Genomic DNA, 24,645 nt, shown 5'->3' on the forward strand with positions numbered 1-24,645 from the left:
TGGGAGGCTAAGGTGAGTGGATCACTTGAGGTCAGGAGTTGAGACCAGCCTGGTCAACATGGTGAAAACCCATCTCTACCAAAAATATAAAAAATTAGCTGGGTGTGGTGGCACGCATCTGTAATCCCAGCAACTTGGGAGACTGAGGCAGAAGAATCGCTTGAATCCGGGAGGAGGAGGTTGCAGTGAGCCAAGATCGTGCCACTGCACTCCAGCCTGGGTGACAGAGTGAGACTCTCAAAAAAAAAAAAAAGAAAAGAAAAGAAATGAAATGAAATGTAACTCAACACAATAAAGGTCATTTATGAGAGGCCCACAGCTAACATTACACTCAAAACCTTTCCTCTAAGATCTGGAGTAAGACAAGGATTTATACTGTTTCAGTCTGTTTCTGTTGCTCAATAAAATATCTGAGCCCAGGTAATTTATAAAGAAACGTGGTTTATTTGGCTCATGTTTCTGCAGGCTATACAAGCATGGTGCCAAATCTGTTTCTGGTAAGGGCCTCAGGTAGCTTCCATTCATGGTGGAAAGTGAAGGGGAGCCAGAATGTGCAGATTACATGATAAGAGAGTGGAAGCAAGAGAGAGGGGCAGGAGGTACCAGGATCTTTTCAATAATCAGCTCTTGGTTGGGCACAGTGACTCATGCCTGTAATCCCAGCATTTTGGGAGGGTGAGATGGGAAGATCACCTGAGCCCAAGAATTCAAGACCAACCAGCCTGGGCAAAAAAGTGAGACTTGGCCAGACATGGAGGCTCACGCCTGTAATCCCAGCACTTTGGGAGGCCAAGGTGGGTGAATTACAAGGTCAGGAGTTTGAGACCAGCCTGGCCAATGTGGTGAAACCCCATCTCTAATAAAGATACGAAAAATTAGCTGGGCATGGTGGAACGTGCTTGTAATCCCAGCTACTCAGGAGGCTGAGGTAGGAGAATCACTTGAACCTGGGAAGTGGAGGTTGCAATGAGCTTGAGATCACACCATAGCACTCCAGCCTGGGCGACAGGTGAGACTTCATCAAAAAAACAAAAAAAAGACTCCATCTCTACAAAAAAATTAACCAGTCATGATGTGCGCCTGTGGTCCAAACTACATGGGCAACTGAGGTGGGAGGATTGCTTGAGCCCAGGAGGTCAAGGCTGCAATGAGTTATGATTGTGTCACTGCATTCCAGCCTGGGCAACAGAGAGAGACGCTGTCTCAAAAAAAGAAAAAAAAATTTTCTAGCCTGTAATCCTGGCACTTTGGGAGGCTACAGTGGAAGAACTGCTTGAGTTGAGGAGTTCATCTCTACTCCCACACAAAAAACCTTAGCCAGGCCTGGCAATGCACACCTGTGGTACCAGCTACTCTAGGGGCTAAAGCAGAAGGATGGTTTGTTTGAGCTCAGGAGGTTGAGGCTGCAGTGAGCCATGATTGTGACACAGCACTCCAGCCTTGGAGACCCTGTCCCCAGAAAAAAAGTCCTTTGCAGGGACACAAAGCTGGAAACCATCATCCTTAGCAAACTAACACAGGAACAGAAATCCAAACACCACATGTTCTCACTCATACGTGGGAGATGAACAATGAGAACACATGAACACAGGGAGGGGAACATCACACACTGGGGCCTGTTGGGAGGTAGGGGGCAAGGGGAGGGAGAGCATTAGGACAAATACCTAATGCATGTGGGGCTTAAAACCTAGGTGACGGGTTGATAGGTGCAGCAAACCTCCATGGCACATGTATTCCTATGTAACAAGCCTGCACATTCTGCCCATGTATCCTGGAACTTAAAGTAAAATAAAAATTTAAATTAAAAAAAAATGTAAAATTCATATGAAACTGAAAAAAAAAAAAAAAGCCAAGGCAACCATGAGCAAAAAGAACAGTGCTGGAGGTATTTGTTTCAGAGATCTCTGAAGCTGACAAAGCTGGAGGTATCACACTACCTGATTTTAAACTATACTGCAAAGCTATACTAATCAAAATAGCATGGAATTGGCAAAAAAGAGAAAGATATATCAACGAATGGAACAGATTAGAGAGCCCAGAGATGAATCTAACTGATTTTCAACAAATATGCCAAGAAGAAAAAGGCAGCTTTATTCAATAAATGGTGTAGGGGAAACTGAATTTCGGCACACAGTATAATAAAATTGGACCCTTATTTCAACACCATATACCAAAGTCAATTCAAAAGGGATTAAAAAGTTAAACATTCCTGCATTAGTTTGCTTGGGAAAATTGTCAACAAGGAAAAGAAAGAAAGAAAGATAAAAAGACTTAAACTAAGAGCAAGAACCCTAAAACTACTTGAAGAAAACATAGGGGGGTCAGATGACAGCCTTCAGAAAGAAAGAGAGAGAGAAGAAAGAAAGAGAGAGAGAAAGAAAGGAAGGAAGGAAGGAAGGAAGGAAGGAAGGAAGGAAGGAAGGAAGGAAGGAAGGAAGAAAGAAAGAAAGAAAGAAAGAAAGAAAGAAAGAAAGAAAGAAAGAAAGAAAGAAAGAAAGAAAGAAAGAAAGAACACATAGGGGAAACATAGAAGACATTGGTCCGGGTAAAGATATGTTGGATTTAGTTCCAAAAGCACGGACAACAAAATTAAATATAGACAAATGGTATTACAGCAAACTAAAAAGCTTCTTAGTTTATGATGTGTAGCTAAAACAAACAAACTAAAAAGTAAGGAAACAATCACCAGAGTAAAGAGACAACTTATGGAATGGAAGAAAATATTTTCAAGCCAGACATCTGATAAGGGGTTAATATCCAATACATATAAGGAACTCAAACAACTCAACAGCAACAAAAAAAAAAAAAAAAAAAAAAAAAAAAAAAAGCAATTAAGACCTGCTTTCTGGCCGGGCGCGGTGGCTCAAGCCTGTAATCCCAGCACTTTGGGAGGCCGAGACGGCGGATCACGAGGTCAGGAGATCGAGACCATCCTGGCTGACACGGTGAAACCCCGTCTCTACTAAAAATACAAAAACTAGCCGGCGAGGTGGCGGGCGCCTGTAGTCCCAGCTACTCGGGAGGCTGAGGCAGGAGAATGGCGTAACCCGGGAGGCGGAGCTTGCAGTGAGCTGAGATCCGGCCACTGCACTCCAGCCTGGGCGACAGAGCGAGACTCCGCCTCAAAAAAAAAAAAAAAAAAAAAAAAAAGACCTGCTTTCTGCTGATCAAGTCTTCTTCCTTACCCCTTCCTGATAAGGAAGAAAAAAGGCAATTAAAAAATGGATAACTCCTCCTTAGCATAATAGTAAAATTTAAACATTAAAAAAGTTTTGGGGCCAGCTCGGTGGCTCACACCTGTAATCCCAGCACTTTTGAAGGCCAAGTTGGGCAGATCGCCTGAGCTCGGGAGTTAGAGACCAGCCTGGGCAAGATGACAAAACGGTCTCTACAAAAAAAAAAAAAAAAAAAAAATTAGCTGGGATTCAACCATGTTTGTGTCACTTGCACTTGAGTGTGGGTGACAGAGTGAAACCCTGTCTCAAAAAAAAAAAAAAAAAGCTTTAAGTTGTAAAAATGGGTAAGATTAAAAGAGAAGGAAAGAAAAAAATGCTAAGGAACCTAAATAGACATTTCTAGGGATGTTTTTAAAGCCATGAACCCATTTTGGCACAAAGGCTTTATCATATGCAGTCATTTTTTTGTAAATGATTTTTTGTAAATCCATCAGAGATACAAGAGTGAATTTCCTTACCTGATGTACATGACAAGAAAATGCTGAAATCAATATATAAGTCAAATCATCTGTACTGGCACTGTTAATCTAGAAGAAAGTGGTTGTATAGAAGATAGCAAGAATTTAGACCAGCTTATTGAAGTGGGAAAAGACAAATCAAAGAGCTTCGGAGGTAGGGTCTGCCTCTTACAAAAATTAACAATATAAGTCACTGTTAGTATTGTGCTTGGGAGTCAGCAGCCAAAAACAAACAAACAAACAAACAAACAAACAGAAAAAGCTGTCATCGTCTGTGAAAGGAAACGAAAAAAAGAAAAAAGAAAAAGACTTTGCAACCACTGAAGCATGCAGAAAAAGAAAAAATTTTTAAAATAAAATAAAGTGGGTAAGTTGGGAGCTTAGCAATGGACATACAGAATGGAGTAATAGACACAGGAGGCTCCAAAAGGTGGGAGGATGGCACGGGTATGAGGGATGAAATCCTACCTATTGGGTACAATGTTCACTATTCTGGTGATGAGGTTGCTACGCAATATACTTCACCACTATGCAATATATCAAAGCAACAAAACTGCACTTGTACTCCTAAATCCATAAAAGTAAAAAATTATCTTGGCTGAGACCTCTTTAAAAAATAAAAAAAATAAAAAAATAAAAATTTTAAAAGAGAGAGAATAGTAAGAGCAGAGCAAGGACATTTAGTCTATACTTTCAAATGGGCTTGATCATTTGAAACAATAAAGTTGTTCATTGAATCTTCACAAAGTATTATAAAAAAGTTTTTTCATTGGTAGAATTTCCCAACAAGTTAGTATAGATCACATGCTCTTTGATAAAAGCAACAATAAAGTTAATTTTTTTCTCTTTAGTATTTGCTTTAAGAGAAAAATTCTAAATTTCTTCAGAGGAGGGAAAAAAGAGACAGAGGGAGAAATCCTTAAAATTTGTAGGGATTTCCGATGCCAGTAAACCATGAAATATGAGAGTATATTTAGCAATCATGGTGATTTAGCTCATGGTAATTGGCATATGTATAATTATAATTTGCATTCCAGTTATTTAAACTGAGATATTCTTGGTCAGGTTGAACACATTGTGAGTAGAAGATCTCTTTCCCCAGGAAATAGGATGGAGAGAGTCTTTGGAGAATGGCCTCACTGAACTGGTAAGTAAGCTTCCTCCGGATTTTGGTAATTTCCCCACTTCTTCCATAATTTCTCAGCGCCCTGGCCATTTTCTGGTAAGTCATGGTCTTCCTGTTGCCTTTTCTTTTCCCCCAAAGCTCGGCAAGTTTTTCTTTGTTTTTTGATACAAACTGAAAGATGCCTTTGGTTTTATCTACCCACTGAATACAAGATGCCATCTCTGGATTACACAGGGATTCGTGAAGGTATTCAAACAGTCGCAGCTTCTTCCTGCCTAAAATGAAGGCAAACAAGGTCAAACTCCACCGTGGCTGTACACCAAGAACATCCTCAGGAAGGGTTTGTTCAGCAACTACCGAATTAAAAGCTGCATAGAGACTGGTTTTTCTCCTACTCACTGCCCTTACGAATGCATAATGGCATCATTTTTTGGGACTCGAAGGTCAAGGATCTATTTGGCCTACTGAAGTTTCAACTGGATCTTTCTTTGTTGGAGAGGTTAAGAATGCTGTCCGGCCGGGCGCGGTGGCTCACGCCTGTAATCCCAGCACTCTGGGAGGCCGAGGAGGGCGGATCCCTTGAGGTCAGGAGTTCACCAGCCCAGCCAATATGGTGAAACCCCGTCTCCACTAAAAATACAAAAATTAGCCAGGCGTGGTGGCACGCGCCTGGGAGGCTGAGGCAGGAGAATCGCTTGAACCCAGGAGAATCACTTGAGAATGAGGTTGCAGTGAGCCACTGTACTCCAGCCTGGGCAACAGACTGAGACTCTGTCTCAAATAACAAAACAAAACAAAACAAAACAAAGCAAAACAAAACAAAACAAAACTTTCTACAGAACAATATTGAGCAAAATGGCCCACAAAGTTTAGCGGTTTTGAAGAGAAGCCTCAAAAAGCCATTTCCAAAAAGCAAGTCATTTGAAGGGGCTTTATTCAAATGAGTTAAGGGATGTAAAGGCACTTTGTAAAATGCAAAATAGAATGCAAATATAAGGTAATATTAAGAAAATTAATACCAAAGACCTAGGTAAGAATGCTAACTCTGGGTCTGCACAATTACTTGAAAAATAAAAAAGAAAAACTCAAATGGAAATGCCAAAAATGTTTTTATATCACTTTATTTATTTAACAATGCAATGGACACTGTGATATTTCTCATTGTTGTGAAATAAAATGGTACCACTAGAAGTTTTATCTTTTTAGGAACATGGCCATTTATATTTCAAAATAACTAGGCAGGACATTGAGAGAATCTGTGTGGGTTTTGTTCAGTTGATAGGATTTCTTTTGCATAACAGCTCATGAGAAAAGTGACAGCCCATTTTGTGACTTCTGAGTTAGTCTGTAAATACTGTGCTCTGCCAGATCTATCAGTAGCTAAAAATCTGCAGCCAAATTCTGTTTTCCCTTGAGGAGGTATACTAGTGGATTCCCAAACGCTTTAAACAGTCTCTGGGGAATAATACTTTTGCATGATGCATTTATCACTCATCCAAAGACCTCAAACATTTTTACAAAGATTATCTTTTATATTATATTATCTTGAGTTTATGAATTGAGAAATGAAAAAAGGGACTTACCAAAAAACACATCATGAATTAAAGTCACAGCTTAAACAAAACTCTCTGCCTCTCATTCAGTGATCAAGTCAGTCGTAATGGATCATCATCTTTTAAAGTTTTCCATATATTTTTAATGTTTAGATTTTATTCATTTATTTATTTTTGAGACGGAGTCTCGCTCTGTCACCCAGGCTGGAGTGCAGTGGCGCAATCTTAGCTCACTGCAACGTCTGTCTCCTGGGTTCAAGCGATTCTTCTGCCTCTCAACTCCTGACCTCAAGTAATCTGCCCACTTCGGTCTCCCAAAGTGCTGAGATTACAGGCATGAGCTACCATGCCCGGCCTATAATTTTTTTTTAAAGTGAATCAGGTAGCCTCCTTGAACCAGAAGCAGTTCAGAAAGACTCCCTCAGCTATATATTTTATCTATTTATTTATTTATTTTTATTTTTATTAATTAATTAATTTTTTTTTTTTTTTTGAGTTCAAGTCTCACTCTGTCACTTAGGCTGTAGCGCAGTGACTTGATCTTGGCTCACTGCAACCTCAACCTCCTGGACTCAAGTGATCCTCTCACCTCAGCTTCCCCAGTAGCTGGGATTACAGGCACCCACCACCATGCCCGGCTAAATTTTTTGTATTTTTTGTAGAGACAGAGTTTCGCCACGTTGGCCAGGCTGATCTCGAACTCCTGACCTCAAGAGATCCGTCTACCTTGGCCTCCCAAAGTGCTGGGATTACAGGCGTGAGCCTCCGTGCCCAGAATTTTCTTAAGATATATTATTTACAGGAAAAAATGCAAGAATATAATCTCCTTTGTAATTTCAAAGGATATGCATATACTTGTACATGTGAAAAATAAAAAAGAAAAGCTTTTCTAAAAATATGTAAAATACACTGGAACTTTTACTTTCACTTTGTGCTTTAGTTTGAGTCTTTTACCATGAGTATTATAATACTTTTATTTTTAAAAATAAAAAGAGCTAGATTCTGTCTCAAAAAAATAAAAAAAATAAATAAATGAATAAATAAAAATAAAAATAAATAAATAAAATGTATTGGTTCAGGGGGGCTGCCTGAATCACATTTTAAAAAAATTATTTGGCCAGGCATGGTGGCTCATGCCTATACTCCCAGCACTTTGGAAGGCTGGATCACCTGAGGCCAGAGGTTCGAGACCAGCCTGGCCAACATGGCAAAACTCTGTCTCTACTAAAAATGCAAAAAATGGGCCGGGCATGGTGGTGGGTGCCTGTAATCCCAGCTACTCGGGAGGCTGAGGCAGGAGAACTGCTTGAGCCAGGGAGGCAGAAGCTACAGTGAACTGAGATCATGTCACTGCACTCCAGCCTGGGCAACAAGAAAAAAAAAAAAAAAAGGATGATAGTGGAGCTGAAAAATTCCTATCACCTAGTATCTACTATGTATACATTTTATCATTATTTTGGATTGTACTCCTTCTAGTTAATTTTCTTTTAAAGTTAACTGTAAAACAATCAATAAATAATAAAATGAAAATTAAAAAATAAAAAGTTAACTGTGAAACAGCCTCAGGCAAGTGCTTCAGCAGGTCTTCCACAGGGCACTGTTGTCATAGGAGATGACAGCTCCATGTGTTATTGTCCCTGAAGACGTTCCAGTGGAACAAGATGTGGAGGTGGAAGACAGTGACAGTGACAATCCTGACACTGTTACGCCTAGGCTAATGTGTGTGTTTGTGTCTCCATTTTTAAAAAAATAAGTTCAAAAAGTGAAAAATAAATAAAAATTAAAAAGTGTAAAAATAGGAGGCTGGGTGTGGTGGCTCACACCTGTAATCCTAGCATTTCAGATGGCTTGAATCCAGGAGTTTCAGACCCAGCCTGGACAACAGAGTGAGACTCTGTCTCAAAAAAAAACATGACGTCTCATCCAAGATGAATGGCCTGGACTGGTTCAAGAAGTCAGAGTTAAATTACTCTCAATTGTGATAAGAGAATATTTTGCATATACAATTCCAAACTCAGTTATAAATTCCCTTTAAAGTGGCTATGAGGAAGATCTGGTTCTTTTACCTATATAATGAATGATGGATCAACGTACCTTTTCCCCCCTTTTGCTGGAGAACAGTGGGTTGTACCAGCTGGTTTTCAGTTATGTTCTGCAGAGATTGATGAATATTTCCTTCAAAATAGAAGTCCGCAGCACTGTTCTATATAAATAATGTAGCACGATGTTAAGTGAGACTTTCCCTGTGGCCCCCTATTATAGGCTGAAGTCAAAAGCTAGGGGAAAAAGAGGCTAAGCCTCTCCCAGGTTGTTAAAGGAATTACCCCCAACTGCAGCCAGATAGCTCCCAGGGCAGCACTAGCATCAAACCCACATAAGGAGAGGACCAGGGGACAGAGGGTAATCTTTGGCTTTGTGCGTCGTGTCACGTCCTACCCTCCCTACAAGAAAGAAGGGATTGCTTAAAGCTGGTGGTAGCAGCAGAAAGGGAAGATGGGCTTCCGTTCCTGTGCTGGATGCCCGTGTAGGCAAGGCGAGATAAGAGAGATGTCAGTAGGCAGCTAGGAAGATAAAATAAATTAAGTAATGAAAACAATAAAAATTTTATAAGACAAGAAAGGACCAAGCACGGTGACTCAGGCCTGTAATCTCAACAATTTGGGAAGCCAAGGCAGGAGAATTACTTGAGCCCAGGAGTTCAAGACCAGCCTGGGCAACTCAGAGAGGCCCCACCTCTACAAAAATTTTTAAAATTAGGCCAGGTGCAGTGGTTCATGCCTGTAGTCCTAGCACTTTGGGAGGCTGAGGCGGGTGGATCACCTGAAGTCAAGAGTTCAAGACCAGCCTGGCCAACATGGGGAAACCCCGTCTCTAATAAAAGTACAAAAAAAAAAAAAAAAATGGCTGGGTGCTCAGTGGCTCACTCTTGTAATCCCAACACTTTGGGAGGCCGAGGTGGGTGGATCGCCTGAGGTCAGGAGTTTGAGACCAGCCTGGGCAACATGGTGAAATCCCGTCTCTACTAAAAATACAAAAATTAGCTGGGCATGGTGGCAGGCACCTATAATCCCAGCTAGCTACTAGGGAGGCTGAGGCAGGAGAATCGCTTGAACCTGGGAGGCGGAGGTTGCAGTGAGCCAAGATCAAACCATTGCACTCCAGCCTGGGTGACAACAGTGAAACTATGTCTCAAAAAAAAATAATGATACTAATAATTAGCCGTGGCTGGTGGTGTGCACCTGTAATCCCACCTACTTGGGAGGCTGAGGCAGGAGAATTGCTTGAACCCAGCAGGCAGAGGTTGCAGTGAGCCAAGATGGTGCCATTGCACTACAGCCCGGGCAACAGAGCAAAAAATTTAAATGTAAAAACTACCCAGGCGTGGTGGCACATGCCTATAGTCCCAGCTACTTAGGAAGCTGAGGCAGGACCTCCTGGGGATCTCTTGACCCCAGGAGTTTGAGGCTTCGGGTAAGTTACAATGGTACCACTGCACTCCAACCTAAATGAGAGAACAATACCCTGTCGGAAAAGAAGGAAGGAAGGAAAGAAAGAAAGAAAGAAAGAAAGAAAGGAAGGAAGGAAGGAAGGAAGGAAGGAAGGAAGGAAGGAAGGAAGGAAGGAAGGAAGGAAGGAAGGAAGGAACAAGGAAGGAAGGAAGGAAGGAAGGAGGGAGAGAGAAAGAAAGATGATAGGCAAGGGAAGGCAGAATAAAGAAAGGGGACAGGAAGAAGCAGCCCAAGCTCCTACCATTTACATATGGCAAGGATATGTGGGTTTCCAAGGGTTAAACACCGGGAAGGGGCTGGGCTTGAGCTGTCTTTCCACAGCCCAGTCAAGAAGACTGACCAGCAGGCAAGGAGTCCCCAGGGATAAGAGGCTGTGAGGTGCATGCTAGAAAATGGGAGCTGAAGTAGAAAGAAGTAGGGCTGCCAGATTTAGTAAATAAAAATATTGGGCATCTTTCATTTTACCTGGCAATCCTAAGTGGAGGTGGAAGAGGTTAAGCTGGAACCAAAGCACTCTCTAATTAAAATTTTTATTTAAATTTTTTTTATTTTTGAGACAGGGTCTTCCTCTATTGCTCAGGCTGGTCTCAAACTCTTGGGCTCAAGTGATCCTTCCTCCTCAGCCTCCCAAAGCTTTGGGATTACAGGCTTGAGCTACTGCACCCAGCCCGAAGTACTCTCTTAAAATAAAATGTCTTGTGAAGAGGCCCCAAGGGAACAATTTATAGAAACAGAAAAAGGACATTTGACATGGCATGATTGAAGGTAGTGACAGAAGAAAAATAAAAAAAAGAATATAAATTCACATTTATACCTTATCCCATGAAGACTGCTTGATAAAATGGATGTGTGAAGAAAACGAAAATAATACATGAATGTGGAGATAGCAGGACGTTTCCCTTTGCAGGTGCTGCTATTAATAAAATATAAATGAATTGGTCCAATACATGCAGATAACACTAAGTTTGAGAAGGAAAACAGAGCAGGCTAATACAAGACTATAGGTAAAGCCAGTGCAGGGGCAGTTTGGACCTTTGCCCTGTGGCTTTTACGGGAAACTTTTTTGCAATTTCCCAGATGGACTAAGGAGAAGCAATTGATGTGAACATCCTGAAAACACCTCCTTTTTACAGAAGTCATTCAAACCAGTCTGAGGCTAAACAGAGCAATGATGAAGGGTCACTTCCTTCCTAACAGCATATGATCATCCATGTTGACTGTCAAGTTCAGACTACAGCTGACGGTCCTTTAAAAGCATTTTCAGGCAGAGCACAGTGGCTCACACCTGTAATCCTAGCACTTTGGGAGGCTAAGGTGGGTGGATCACCTGAAGTCAAGAGTTTGAAGCCATCCTGACCAATATGTGGAAATCCTGTCTCCGCTAAAAATACAGAAGTTAACTGGGCGTTGTGGTGCATGCCTGTAACCCCAGCTACTTGGGAGGCTGAGGTAGGAGAATCGCTTGAACCCAGGAGTCGGAGGTTGCAGTGAGCTGAAAATGAGCCACTGAACCCCAGCCTGGGTGACAGAGCCAGACTCCATCTCAAAAAAAAAAAAAAAAAAGAAAGAAAGAAAGAAGAAACCATTTTCATAGTCTTGCTATCTTTAAGCTGGGTTTCAGACAGTGTATGTGAAATGGAAGCCTGGCAAGAATAAGATATTCGACTGTTACTAACAGATGGTCTGATACTTACAATTACCGTTCTCCAATTATAGACAGGCTCCTCTGTAGGCAACACTCCATAGCAGCTGGAATTTCCTTTGACATGAGGACGATGGTTGATTAAAGCCAGGTAATTTTTGTAATCTAATTTTAAATCAGAGAAAGAAACTAAAAAAGTCAAAGTTTGTATTTGTGCATATATGTGTGTGTGTGTGTGTTTACATATATGCACTTACAGATGCAATTGCTCTCATCTGTTTTCTTACCACTTTGCACTTCTCCTGTGGTGTTTATCTCATTATGCTGCTATTATGGATACTGTTACACATATCCCATTTGGAGAACATGCTCCTTGCCGGCTGAGACCTCATGATTTCTTTTCTTTCTTTCTTTCTTTTTTTTTTTTAAGACAGGGTCTCTCTCTGTTACCCAGGCTGCAGTGCAGCCGTATTATCTTGGTTCACTGCAGCCTGTGCCTCCCAGCCTCAAGTGATTCTCCCACCTCAGCCTCCCAAGTAGCTGGGACTCCAGGCACACACCACCACACTTCGCTAATTTTTGTATTTTTTGTAGAGACAGGGTTTTGCCATGTTGCCCAGGCTGGTCTTGAACTCCTGGGCTCGAGTGACCACCCAGCTCGGCCTCCCAAAGTGCTGGAATTACATGTGTGAGCCACCGTGCCCAGCCCACGTGATTTCTGTTATCTTGGAACACTCTGTAATACCCTATGTAAACTTAATACACAACATATTTGCATTCTATTTAGACTACATAGTCCATAGGATAATGGGTGAGGAAGTTTAAAAATACTTATTCTTCCAGGTAGAATATATCTTGTTGGGTGGGTGGAATTTATTATAACAATTTAAAAGCCTTTCATGAATAGTTAAAATGAACTGTCTATTAGATAAATAAATGTCAACCAGATATTTCTATAGCAGATAATTATATATCTTTGTATTCCTGTGTGGAATGTCATCCTCTATTTTCTCTGCATTTTTATATGTGAGACTTTAGTTTTATTTAGGCTAGATACTCCTGGACATATTTTGCCTTTGCTAGAATTAATCCTGGATGCTTCAGGTATAAGTGAAAATGATCTTCTCGTTTTTGAGTCCAGAAGTTCCAGACCGGCCTGGGCAACATAGTAAGACTCTCTCTCTACAAAAATAAATAAATTAATTAAAGAAAAAAAGGTCGCCGGGCGCGGTGGCTCACGCCTGTAATCCCAGCACTTTGGGAGGCCGAGATGGACGGATCACGAGGTCAGGAGATCGAGATCCTGGCTAACACGGTGAAACCCCGTCTCTACCAAAAACAGAAAAAATTAGCCGGGTGCCTGTAGTCCCAGCTACTTGGGAGGCTGAGGCAGGAGAATGGCCTGAATCCAGGAGGTGGAGCTTGCAGTGGGCCTAGATCATGCCACTGCACTCCTGCCTGGGTGACAGAGCAAGACTCCATCTCAAAAAAAAAAAAAAAAAGAAAAAAATGAAAAAAAAAGGTCTTCTCTGTTCTGATCATTATTCTGGAATACAGTGGCGCCATCTCGGCTTACTGAAGCTTCTGCCTCTCGGGTTCAGCAATTCTTAAGCCTCAGCCTCCAGAGTAGCTGGGATTACAGGCGCCTGCCACCGCGCCTGGCTAATTTTTGTATTTTTAGTAAAGACAGGGTTTCGCCATGTTGGCCAGGCAGGTCTTGAACTCCTGGTCTTAAGCGATCTGCCCACCTTGGCCTCCCAAAGTGCTGGGATTACAGACGTGAGCCACCACACCTGGTCAGCTGATCATTATTCTTATATGTGTATGTGATCAACAAGCCATTTGATGTACTAGCAGAAGAGGGTAAATGACTTATCTTTACCTGGCGAGTACTGAAGATCTCCAGTTGAATGTTGCCTCAGAACCTCAAAAGCATCCTCAAATGCTTGACCCAGCTTGTCTTGTTCAACACACGTCTATTGGAACAATGATAGAATTCTGGAGTTTTAGAATTACCAATTAAACTTAATCTCCCTGATTTAAAATAGTATTTAGTCTAAAGGAGGGTTTCTCAATCTTGACACTATGGACATTTGGTGCTGGCCGTCTCTGTTGTCAGGGGGCTGCCTATGCATTGTATGATGTTCAACAGCTTCCCTGGCCTCTACTCACTGGTTGCCAGTAGCACCTTCACAGTTGTGACCATCAAAAATGTTTCTGACATCACCAAATGAACCCTGAGGCACAAAATCAATCACAGTTGAAACCCACTCCATGATAGTATAGTATTTAGAGAATGGTATTCATTCTGTAGTATAGTATTTAAGATTATTGCAAAATTTTAGCAAGGAGTTGTAGAGCAGAGGAGAGTGATTTAGAAAAAAAAGGATCAAGGAAATATCTTCAATGGAACAGAATCTGTGAATTGTTCTTTAAAAGTGAAATGCTCTTATTTTCCAAAGTATGTCTCCAAGACCTAAAATTGAATTGCTTTGCAAACTATTTCATATCCTTATTAATATGATTGACATATTTTACTTTTAAAATGAAGGGAGAGTAAAGAAAAAAAATTTAATTATTATGCTGTAGACATCCTCTGTGGACAGAGTAAAGAAAATTTTAAAATGTCAGCTTACCATATTTCATTAATGAATTGACAATTCTGTTCCTTAGCGGTTGTTGCTTGAAGAAAATAAAACAAAATAAAATAAGTTGACAATCCTGAAAAAATTTAATATTTAAAAAGCAAAATTAAATGCAGTCTCTAATTTTATTCTGAATAAGATCTTGCTCAAAGATATTTTCTGAAAATATCTTACATAAACCAAGAGTACCTCCTGAATTCTCTTTGATGAGTACAAAGTTTTTTCTACAAAATTTTCTACAGACACTTCTTTTTGCTTTTCCATGATTACAAAATGTTTTAAATATTAAAATAGCTTTATAGTTAATTATCTAAGCTGTTTGATTGATAAAAGAAAGTGGAAATAACTCAAAAGTATATGTAAGTATTTCAAAATTACTTTAAATATTCTAAAATTCTGAAAATCAAAATCCTTTATACCTTAGCATAGCCTTATAAAAGTAGGACTTTTTTTAAACCTTTCTTTGCTGTTATATTGCCTTCTGAGAATCTGGCAAAAGCCATCCTTTTCCTCCCATGAAAATTGGGCTTAAATTGCAAACAAAATTTAGTATATGAAGACTATCTTGAACTTGTTTGAATCCTAGGTTAAGAAAACTGGTCTAGAATTTTGTTATTTACTTTCTTATCTCTAAGTAATTCTGATTTTACTTTAGATAAACAATTATCACACAGACCCACAATTAAATGCTTTTAACTATACATTCTATAGACCAACACAAGGAACAAACAAAAACCAACCCACATAATAAAAAGAACTATGGTGGGTCCAAAATTGTTTATCATTCCATTAAGTAAACCCAGCGATGCTTTTTATATAAGTGTTTATCTTCTTAGTATTTTTCCTGCAAACACAATGTGTTTACTCTTTAGTGTTTAATGCTGAATAATAAAATGAGATGATGTAATCTAATGCCAATATTATACATATCCATCATATATCAACATAACATGTTAAACATCAAAATTCTATTTGGCTCTTTGAAATCACTACATCATGTCAGTTAAAAGAAAATAGAAGAAAATCCAGAAATCACTCTTTGGCTCATGGTCTTTAGTGAATATTATCAGTAGTACATATTTTTTAAAAGTCATGTCAATGATTTTCAACTACTTGCTTTGACTCAAAAGTGCAGAAGCACTGAATGTTGTATTTTGAATTAAATGCTTAAAAATGAACATGTTCTCTTTGACTAAAATGCTTCACAAGACTATCACAACTATTAAAAGTAGCAAATCTAAAGGGACGAAAAAGCTCGAAAACATTATTGATTACTACGATTGCTTAATATTTCTTGCATCTGAACACGCAGACAATGAGAAACACTCATTAGGCCAAAGGAAAAAATGAACAGTGATTAGAAGATATTTAGAAAAACATAAGCTGAGAACTTACCGGGAAGACACTTCAACCCTTTATAGAGATGTTTCATTAATATCAGAATGGTAAATTCAACGGTAGGCTATCGTGAAAATAAAAAATTATTTTCCAGTGTGATGGCTCTGACGAAAAAAATAGTAATAATTTTTTAAAATTAGAATTGTTAAGACACAACCATCAAGAACACACTGGCAGAGTTGCATTAAATAGCTGTTTTTAAGGAAGTTCTTCAAAAGGGGATTTTTTTTAAAAGATACAGTGCCTTCACAATTTCTATTTCATGATACCACCAGTAGACACCAGGGGCTATTATTTTGAAGAGGCACATAGTAGTTTGCACCCCATCAGCCAAAAAGCAAAAAAGCATTAGAACAAACCCCATGAAACCCCGCCCAACTTAGGGTGTAGCTCTTCAGATTGCATAGCCCCACTGGAAACTTCTAACCCATGCAACTCAGGCCCACCCTTCTTTTTTTTTTTTTTTTTTTTTTTTTTAATGCATATTACTTCTCTCCCAATTCTGGATTCTATACTCTCTTTCTTGCCTGAACTGTCAACAGCCTTCACTCTGGACTCTCCAAATCATCTTTCCTCCTAAACCCCTTTACTTACACTGCCATTCACTGATCGCCTGACTTAGGGAGATTAAAGGCTTAGGGCCCTTGCCCTGACATTCAAGGCTCTTGAACCTTAGCCTTATATCTTGCCACTCACTTGAGTGGCACAAGAGCATGGAATCCATGCTCTTGCTTTCCTCCACACCTAAATTCAGTAGGGGCTCCAAAATGGTTAGGAGAAGCTTATGGGTGGCCATGTGGTTGGACATACCTGAGGCTGCTGCATTCCTAATGCAGGTCCCATTCTCTTACTTGGCTTGAAGGTTTATTTGGGGTGGCTCTGATGGAAATTATGAGAACGCTCCCTCCACCTGTAATACTTTCTTCCCAGTTCATCCCCCTGCAGATTCACCCATTTTGTGTTACCTGTCCATCAGTGTCCAAAGCAGCATCCACTTGTACACGGTGGAAATAACCTTCCTGTGCCCTGAAACATATGTCTGCCTCTCACTTGGCTAACCTGAAACCTGCCATTTTAATAGCTGTCACCTTTTGGCCAGGGGGAAAACCACCTAAGAATTTTTTGTAAACCTTGTGGGTGGGGAGAGTGAAGAGGGTCTGCGATCAAAGCTGCCAGTAATTTCAATTTTACATTGTGGAGCCTGACCTCACCTTTGATATGGGACTATTGTTTTGCACCAATTACTTCTTTGAGCCAATTTGTTATGCAAATGTAAACACACAGCCCTTCTTCTGATATGTAGATCTTATAATAACAAGTATAAAACGGTAATCACTAATGTTGATTTGTTTTTAATCTATACCAGTCTACACCCTTTTCAAGCCACCTTATTTGGTTCATTCGTTTAACATTTTACTGAGCTCTTCACTCTTCTGGGCACTGCCCCATGTCCAGGAGCTACAGCCCTGAACAGATCCTTATGAGAAAAAATGATTTTAAAAAAATATACACATTGGAAAAGTGTTACGTAAGAAGTGTCAAAAACAACAATACAAAAGAGAAAGATTATGAAGAGAGTGTGCGAATAGCCAAGAAAAATCTCTGAGGAGGAAACTGGTGTGAGCTGAAACCCAAGAAGACTTAAGAGTGAGCAGGCGGGCAGGGTGTCTGCTGCCTATATCCCCACTAAGAAGCTACGCAGGAGGATGGCTTGAGGCCAGGAGTTCGAGACCAGCCTGGACAGCACAGTGAAACCCCCAAGCCCTGCCTCCCCACCCTGTCTCAAAAAAATGAAGGAGTAACCAAAACAAAAAGCAGAGATGCAAATATTTGGAGGAGCACCTCCTGGCAGAGGAAACAGCAGGTGCGAAGAGCCTGGGATGGAAATGAGTTTGGCATTCAAGACACAGGAAAAAAGCGGGAAGAGGAGAGGAGGCTGCAGGAAAATGCTCCTGGGGGCTAAGAGACAAAGTTGGAGAAGAGGCAGGATCCAGATCAACATACACATCAAGTCCTAAAATAATCAAAAGTCATGTATGGCAGTGGTTACCTGTGCACCCCCATGTCACAGATGAGGAATCTAAACTGAAGTTCAAAGATGTTTTGTGATTTTCCCTAAGTTTCAACTGCTAGTGAGGTGGGCTGGGCCAGATTCAAATTTAGGTTAATTCCACTTCATGTGCATGCTGTCAGCCCTGGAGCCCTGTGTATGCAGTTGAGGCTGCCTTCAACCAGGTGCTCAGTCCCAACGGCAAAGTCCGCAGCATCCAGCCCATACTTGTCACATACTAATACTATAGGTGTGGTGAGTATTTGAAATTAATGTAAACACAGTGAACTGTTTTTTTGTTTGTTTTCTTTTTTTGAGACAGTCTCCCTCAGTCCCCTAGGCTGGAGCGCAATTGCGCGATCTTGGCTCACTGCAACTTCCACCTTCTAGGTTCAAGAGATTCTCCTGCGTCAGCCTGCCGAGTAGCTGGGATTACAGAACGCCACCACATCCAGCTAATTTGTGTATTTTTAGTAGAGATGGGGTTTCACTATGTTGGCCAGGCTGGTCTTGAACTCCCGACCTCAGGTAATCCGCCCGCCTCAACCTCCCAAAGTGCTGGGATTACTCAACCTCCCAAAGTTCAGGCGTGAGCCACTACACCCAGCCTGAACTTTCTTTCTTTTTTTTTTTTACTTTTTAATTTTTATTTTTATTTCCGAGATGGAGTCTTTGTCTGTCGCCCAGGCTGGAGTGCAGTGATGTCATCTCGGCTCACTGCAACCTCTGCCTGTCGGGTTCAAATGATTCTCCTGCCTCAGCCTCCTGAGTATCTGGGATTACAGGCCTACACCATCACACCAGGTTAATTTTTGCATTTTTAGTAGAGATGGGGTTTCACCATGTTGGCCAGGCTGGGCTCAAACTCCTGACCTCAGGTGATATGCCTGTCTCGACCTCCTAAATTGCTGGGATTACAGGCGTGAGCCACCACGCCTGGCCGATTTTTGTTTTGTTTTGTTTTAATGTAAATAAATTAAAATTCTGATATTTCTAGGCGGGTTCTCATCCAAGTACTAAACTGGCCCTACACTCCTTGGTGTCTGAAATCAGAAGAGGCCAGGCCTGTTCAAGGTGTTATGGCCATAAAAAAATGAACTTTTTGTTTTTTTTTTTTTGAGAGTGAGCCTTGCTCTATCGCCCAGGCTGGATGGAGTGCAGTGACATCATATCAGCTCACTGCAACCTCCACCTCCCAGGCTTAAGCGATTCTCATGCCTCAGCTTCCCAAGTAGCTGTGATTACAGGCGCCTGCCACCACGCCTGGGTAATTCTTCTATTTTCAGCAGAGATGGGGTTTCACCATGTTGGCCAGGCTGGTCTCGAACTCCTGACCTCAAGTGATCTGCCCGCCTCGGCCTCCCAAAGTGCTGGGATTATAGGCATGAGCCACTGCACCCGGCCAACAAGTGAACTGTCTAAGCTAGCATTTCCCCAACTATTGTCTCTAGAGTTTGATTATACAGGATATTAATAAACAAACCTTGCAAAAGTGTTGAGTGGAAGCTAGGATTGCTGCCTAGAACTTCCTCAGTGAAGTCAATGAGTGTGTTGATTTTTTTTTTTTTTTTTTTGAGGTAGACTCTCACTCTGTCACCCAGGCTAGAGTGCAGTGGTGCAATCATAGCTTCCTAAAGCCTCAACCTCTTAGGCTTAGGCTCAAGTGATCCTCCTGCCTCAACCTCCCAAGTAGCTGGGACTGCAGGCAGGTGCCACCATGCTGAGCTAATTTTTAAATTTTTTGTGGAGATGAGGTCTCACTGTGTTGCCCAGGCTGGTCTCGAACTCCTGGGCTCAAGCCATCCTCCTGCCTCGGCCTCCCAGAGTACTGGGAATACAGGTGTGAGACACTACATACAGCCTATTGGATACAACCCTACATTACAGATGAGAAAACAGAAATGCAGTTTTAGAGTTCTCTGTAGAGTTAAGATGTGAAGTTGTTTTGGCAACTGGAAAAGATAACGCAATACATTTTTAGCATTTGAGAAGTCAAAACTCCTATTTCTTGAGAATCTGATGAAAGCTGGCAGTTATTTTCCCAGGAAAATGCCATCAGCACACATTTTCAGGCAAACCCTCCCAGTAGGGCCAGTGAACTCCAATTTGGGAGCCCCTGCAGTATATTTATTTAATATATGGACACCAGTGTTTCCCTCAACTCCAGAAATGAGCTGAGTAATAAGCTAAGGGCTCTGAAGAGAGGATCCCTGATTGACAGATTCACTTTTGCAGAAGTTCATTGTCCTCAGTGGCAATGGAGATTATTTTAGAAAATCTTAAGCAACACATGTGCTGGCATACAAATCATATGGTGACACGCTTCAGGTGGAAGACTGTTTTCTGAGAATAGAGAACTGCAGAACCCAAAAAGGGAGATCAAGTTCAAGCTCTTATCATTCTTCACAATTTCTTCTTAAATAATTTAATTGTTGAGTGACTAAAGAATTATGTCTTAATCTTGGTAAGATCTTTGGAAACTCCAATAAGCAAATAATAAAGATTGTTAGCAGACTGGGGAGAAGGTGCTAGAAAACTCCTCATGTTTGGCTGGGTGCGGTAGCTCACGCCTATAATCTCATTACTTTGGGTGGCTAAAGTGAGAGGATCACTTGAGGCCATGAGTTTAAGACCAGCCTGGTCAACATAGTGAGACCCCCCCCATCTCAATTATTTTTTTAAAAAAAGAAAGGAAGGCTGGGCACGCTGGCTCATGCCTGTAATCCCAGCACTTTGGGAGGCCAAGGTGGAAGTTCGAGACCAGTCTGACCAACATGGAGAAACTCCATCTCTACTAAAAATACAAAATTAGCAGGGCGTGGTGGCACATGCCTGTAATCCCAGCTACTCGGCAGGCTGAGGCAGGAGAATTGCTTGAACCCAGGAAGCGGAGGTTGCGATGAGCTGAGATCACGCCATTGCACTCCAGCCTGGGCAACAAGAGCGAGACTCTGTTTCAAAAAAAAAAAACAAAAAGCAAAACAAAAAGCGAAACTCCATCTCAAAAAAAAAAGGAAAAAGAAAAAAAAAATCCTCACATTTGAGTAGGAGGAATCATAGAACCAGAGATTATGAGACAAATAGTTAACCTCACTCTCATTTTAATAATAATTACTTGCAATAGATACTCTTTGAAATTTACTGAGACTTGTTTTGTGGCCCAACATGGAGTCCATCTTGACTGAATTTGCACTTGGAAGAATGTATACTTTGTAGCTATAAAATGCAGTGGCTGACAAATATCAGTTATATCTAGTTGGCTGATAATATTGTTTAAATATTTTATATTTTGAGGGACTTCTTTTGTCTTCGTGGTCTATATGTTAGTGTAAGGGAAATCTCCAATTATAATTGTGAGTGTGTCTATTTATATTTTCATTTATATGTGTCATTTGTATTTTCACTTGCAACCGGTCCCACTTGTCTGTGTGTCTCTATTTAAAGTATGTTGCTTTAAGCAGCATATAGCTGGGGATGGCTTATTAATCTAGTTTGACAATCTCTGCCTTTTTAGTGTTTAGTCCAATTTAGTAACTCCTGATATAGCTAGGTTTAAATCTGCCATTTTGCTATTTGTTTTCTATTGATCCCATTTATTTTCTGTTCCTTTGTTCTTGCTTGCTTACTTTCTTTTGTATTGAATATTTTTATTATTTAACTTTATTTCATCTATCATCTCTTTATAGTGTGATTATATATTTTTCTTTTCGTTGTGTGTGTGGGGGTTTTAATTTTTTTTTAATTTTAATTTTAATTTTAGTAGAGACAGGAGTCTTGCTATGTTGGCAAGGCTGGTCTCAAACTCCTGGGCTGAACCTCCTGAGTCAGCCTCCCAAAGTGTTGGAATTACAGGTATGAGCCACTGCGGCTGGCCTGATTATATGATATACTTTTGTAGATTTTTTTTTTTAGTGGTTGCTGTGGGGATTACAATATGAATTTTTAATTTATCACAGTCTACTTTGGGTTAATATTATACCACTTTACGTATGCTGGAAGAAAGATAATTCCCTTTACGTCACCTCCCATTCTTTGTGCCACTGTTGTCATCTATTCACTTCCACATGTTATCACAGTTGATTATTTAAACCTCACATAATGATGTGAGGTGGTATTATTGTCCCTGAGTTCTATCTGTGACCCTATATCTCCTAGCTCTGTAAACCTGAACAAATAACTTAATCTCTCAGTTTCTTCTTCTGTAAATTGTGGATAATAATTTTACTTACAAGTAAGGTTACTGTGAAATTTATCCCAGGGAATCTATGTAATGTGCTTGGGACAGTCCTGGTTTTAATACATGCTCAGCCTGGCATGGTGGCTCATGCCTGTAATCCCAGCACTTTGGAAGGCCGAGGTGGGTGGATCACCTGAGGTCAGGAGTTTGAGACCAGCCTAGCCAACATGGTGAAACCCCATTGCTACTAAAAATACTAAAATTAGCCTGACGTGGTTTCACATGCCTGTAATCCCAGCTACTAGGGAGGCTGAGGAAGGAGAATCACTTGAATCTGGGAGGCAGAGGTTGCAGTAAGCCAAGATTGCGCCATTGCACTATAGCCTGGGTGACAAGAGCGAGACTCCGTATCAAAACAAAAAAACAAAACAAAACAAAAAGCCTAGGTCTTGCTTTCTTAACTACCCTCGTTTTTCAGGTGAAGAAACAGAGACTCAGAGAGGCTAAGTAGCATATTTAAGGTCATTCAGCTAGGAAAAGATAGAGGTGGAGGTTTTCAAACCGGTTCTACCTGACTCTAACCAAAGGTTTTTAACCATTCTGTCTGACTTTGTTTCCTTATATGGAGTGAGGATGAGAAGAAGAATGTGATAACAATGGCCTTATTTCCTATGACTCTTGAGAACTTTTTTTTTTTTTTTTTTTTTCAGCTGTGCAACCTGATCATCAGAAGAGGTACCAGACATGGCAAGGGAAGACCTGGGTTTGAGCCCTGGTTCTGTCACTTACCAGCGAGGCTGCAGGTCCCAGACATGGTAAAAGCAGAGCACTTTTGGTGATATAACAGCTATCATGGTGTGTGTTTACTCCTGTTCTCAAGCACCATAAAAGCTCTCAAGGTCAGGTGCGGTGGCTCACGCCTATAATCCTAGCACTTTGGGATGCCGTGGCGGCCGGATCAAATGAGGTCAGATGTTAAAGATGAGCCTGGCCAACATGGTGAAACCCTGTCTCTACTAAAAATACAAAAATTAGCCAGGCGTGGTTGTACACGCCTGTAATTCCAGCTACTCGGGAGGCTGAGGCAGGAGAATTGCTTGAACCTGGGAGGCAGAGGTTGCAGTGAGCCAAGATTGCGCCACTGCACTCCAACCTGGGCGACAAAGTTTACTAAGAAGACAGACTTGCAATTGATTCTGCTTTAAATTTATGTCCTTTTGGTTAAGAATTTTTTCTAGTAGTTTTTGAGTGGCAACTCTCCCTGTTTTAACAAAATTAATTAGCAGGGCAATAATGTCCTTTTTACAGAGTAGAAGCATCCTGTTATTATAGAAGTCAGCTGGTTAACTGGGAGTAGAGAAGAAGGGTGGGGAGTCCTCTAAACTCAAAGAAGTTTAGGAAACTGGCACATTAATGGGATCCCAAGTTTTAGCTACGTGCTTATAACTGGCTATACGTTTCTAGTTCCAGTTGTCATCAGTGAGAATTCATTGCTGGTAGGAGTCTAAATTGGGACAATCATTTAAGAAAATAGTCTTTAGCAAAGCTTAGCTCACAAATCCTTTTCAGGCATATATATAAGAGAAACTCTTGTATACAAGCATCAGGACATATGTGGAAAGAAGATGGTTTTAGCAGCCCTGTTTATAGGGGAAAAGAACTACAAACTATATATCTGTATCTATCTATAGATATATAAGTATAGACAGATAAACACAAACATATGTAGGTCTGATAGATATATACTCACATACATAGTGACAAGAGAATGAGTGAATTGTGGTATGTTCACATAATAGAATATAGAAATGTGAAAATGAATAAACTATAGCCAAGGGCAATTACATGGAAGAATCTTGAACACTTAATATTCAGGGAAAAAAGGAAAACTTAGAAAACCACTTAAAATATGATAAGATTTCTATAGAGTTCAAAAATAAACAAAACTACACAATATATTATCTGTCTCTATCTATCTATCACCAATTGCGTGTGTGTATGTGTGAGTGTGTGTGTGTGTGTGAGTAAAGCAAGGGAATAATAAGCACAACATTTAAGGCAATGGATACTTTTAGGAATGGGAAGGCACGGAAATAGATGGCTTAGGCGTGGCACATAATTTATCAAAAGAATTTTTTTTTAGCTGGGCATGGTGGCTCACGCATGTAATCCCAGCAGTTTGGAGATTAAGATCTACCAGTTTGGTAGATCACCAAACATCAGGCGTTCGAGACCAGCCTGGCCAACATGGCGAAGGCTGTCTCCACTAAAAATACAAAAATTAGCCAAGCATGGTGGCGCATGCCTGTAGTCCCAGCTACTTGGGAGGCTGAGGCAGGAGAATCGCTTGAACTGGGAGGTGGAGGTTGCAGTGAGGCAAAATCATGCCACCTCACTCTAGCATCAGCGGCAAAGCAAGACTCTTGTCTCAAAAAAAAAAAAAAAAAAAAGAATGTTTTTGGGCCAGGAGATGGGCTCATGGGTGTTTATTTCACTGAAGTATTACATATATGGTTTGTATGTTTCAAAAAACATAACTAATCATAAACATAACTAAAATAATAATGACAGACAAAAAATAACAACTAAAATAATAATAAACAATGACAGACAAAAGGAACAAGGGATAAGAGAAGGTCAACTAACAAAGCAAGTGAAGTTTCAAAAAAAATTCTAAGGAAACAATTTTCCTTCTTCTTCTTCTTTTTTTTTCTTTTTGTTTTCCTAAGACAAGGTCTTGCTCTGTCACCCAGCCTGGGGTGCAGTGACACAATTTTACTTTTAACAGTGAAAACATTCATCATTCAGTATTGTAAAGTTAGTTTTCATTATGTGAAAACTCTTGCCTGAT

At 40.5% G+C, this 24,645-nt stretch overlaps 1 protein-coding gene across 3 annotated transcripts; it reads right to left on the reverse strand.

The window, feature by feature from the left end:
* Positions 1-3,100: 3,100 nt before the first annotated feature.
* SPIC (Spi-C transcription factor) lies at positions 3,101-15,807 on the reverse strand. Of its 3 annotated transcripts, none has more exons than XM_033220905.1 (6): positions 15,565-15,807; positions 14,161-14,206; positions 13,407-13,500; positions 11,577-11,641; positions 8,468-8,576; positions 3,101-5,095 (listed from the first exon to the last, which is right to left on the reverse strand). In XM_033220905.1, exons 2-6 carry the CDS (start codon positions 14,161-14,163, stop codon positions 4,668-4,670), a joined length of 699 nt encoding a protein of 232 aa, XP_033076796.1. In that variant the 5' UTR covers positions 14,164-14,206; positions 15,565-15,807; the 3' UTR covers positions 3,101-4,667. The 3 variants fall into 3 exon arrangements, with proteins under 3 accessions (XP_033076796.1, XP_033076795.1, XP_033076794.1); XM_033220904.1 differs by having other exon boundaries at positions 4,443-5,095; positions 11,577-11,689; positions 14,161-14,245; positions 15,565-15,805; XM_033220903.1 differs by having other exon boundaries at positions 4,443-5,095; positions 11,577-11,689; positions 15,565-15,804.
* Between the last annotated feature and the right edge of the window lie 8,838 nt (positions 15,808-24,645).

Source organism: Trachypithecus francoisi, unplaced genomic scaffold (genome assembly GCF_009764315.1).
Source record: "Trachypithecus francoisi isolate TF-2019V2 unplaced genomic scaffold, Tfra_2.0 Lachesis_group11, whole genome shotgun sequence".
Lineage (NCBI taxonomy): Eukaryota > Metazoa > Chordata > Mammalia > Primates > Cercopithecidae > Trachypithecus > Trachypithecus francoisi.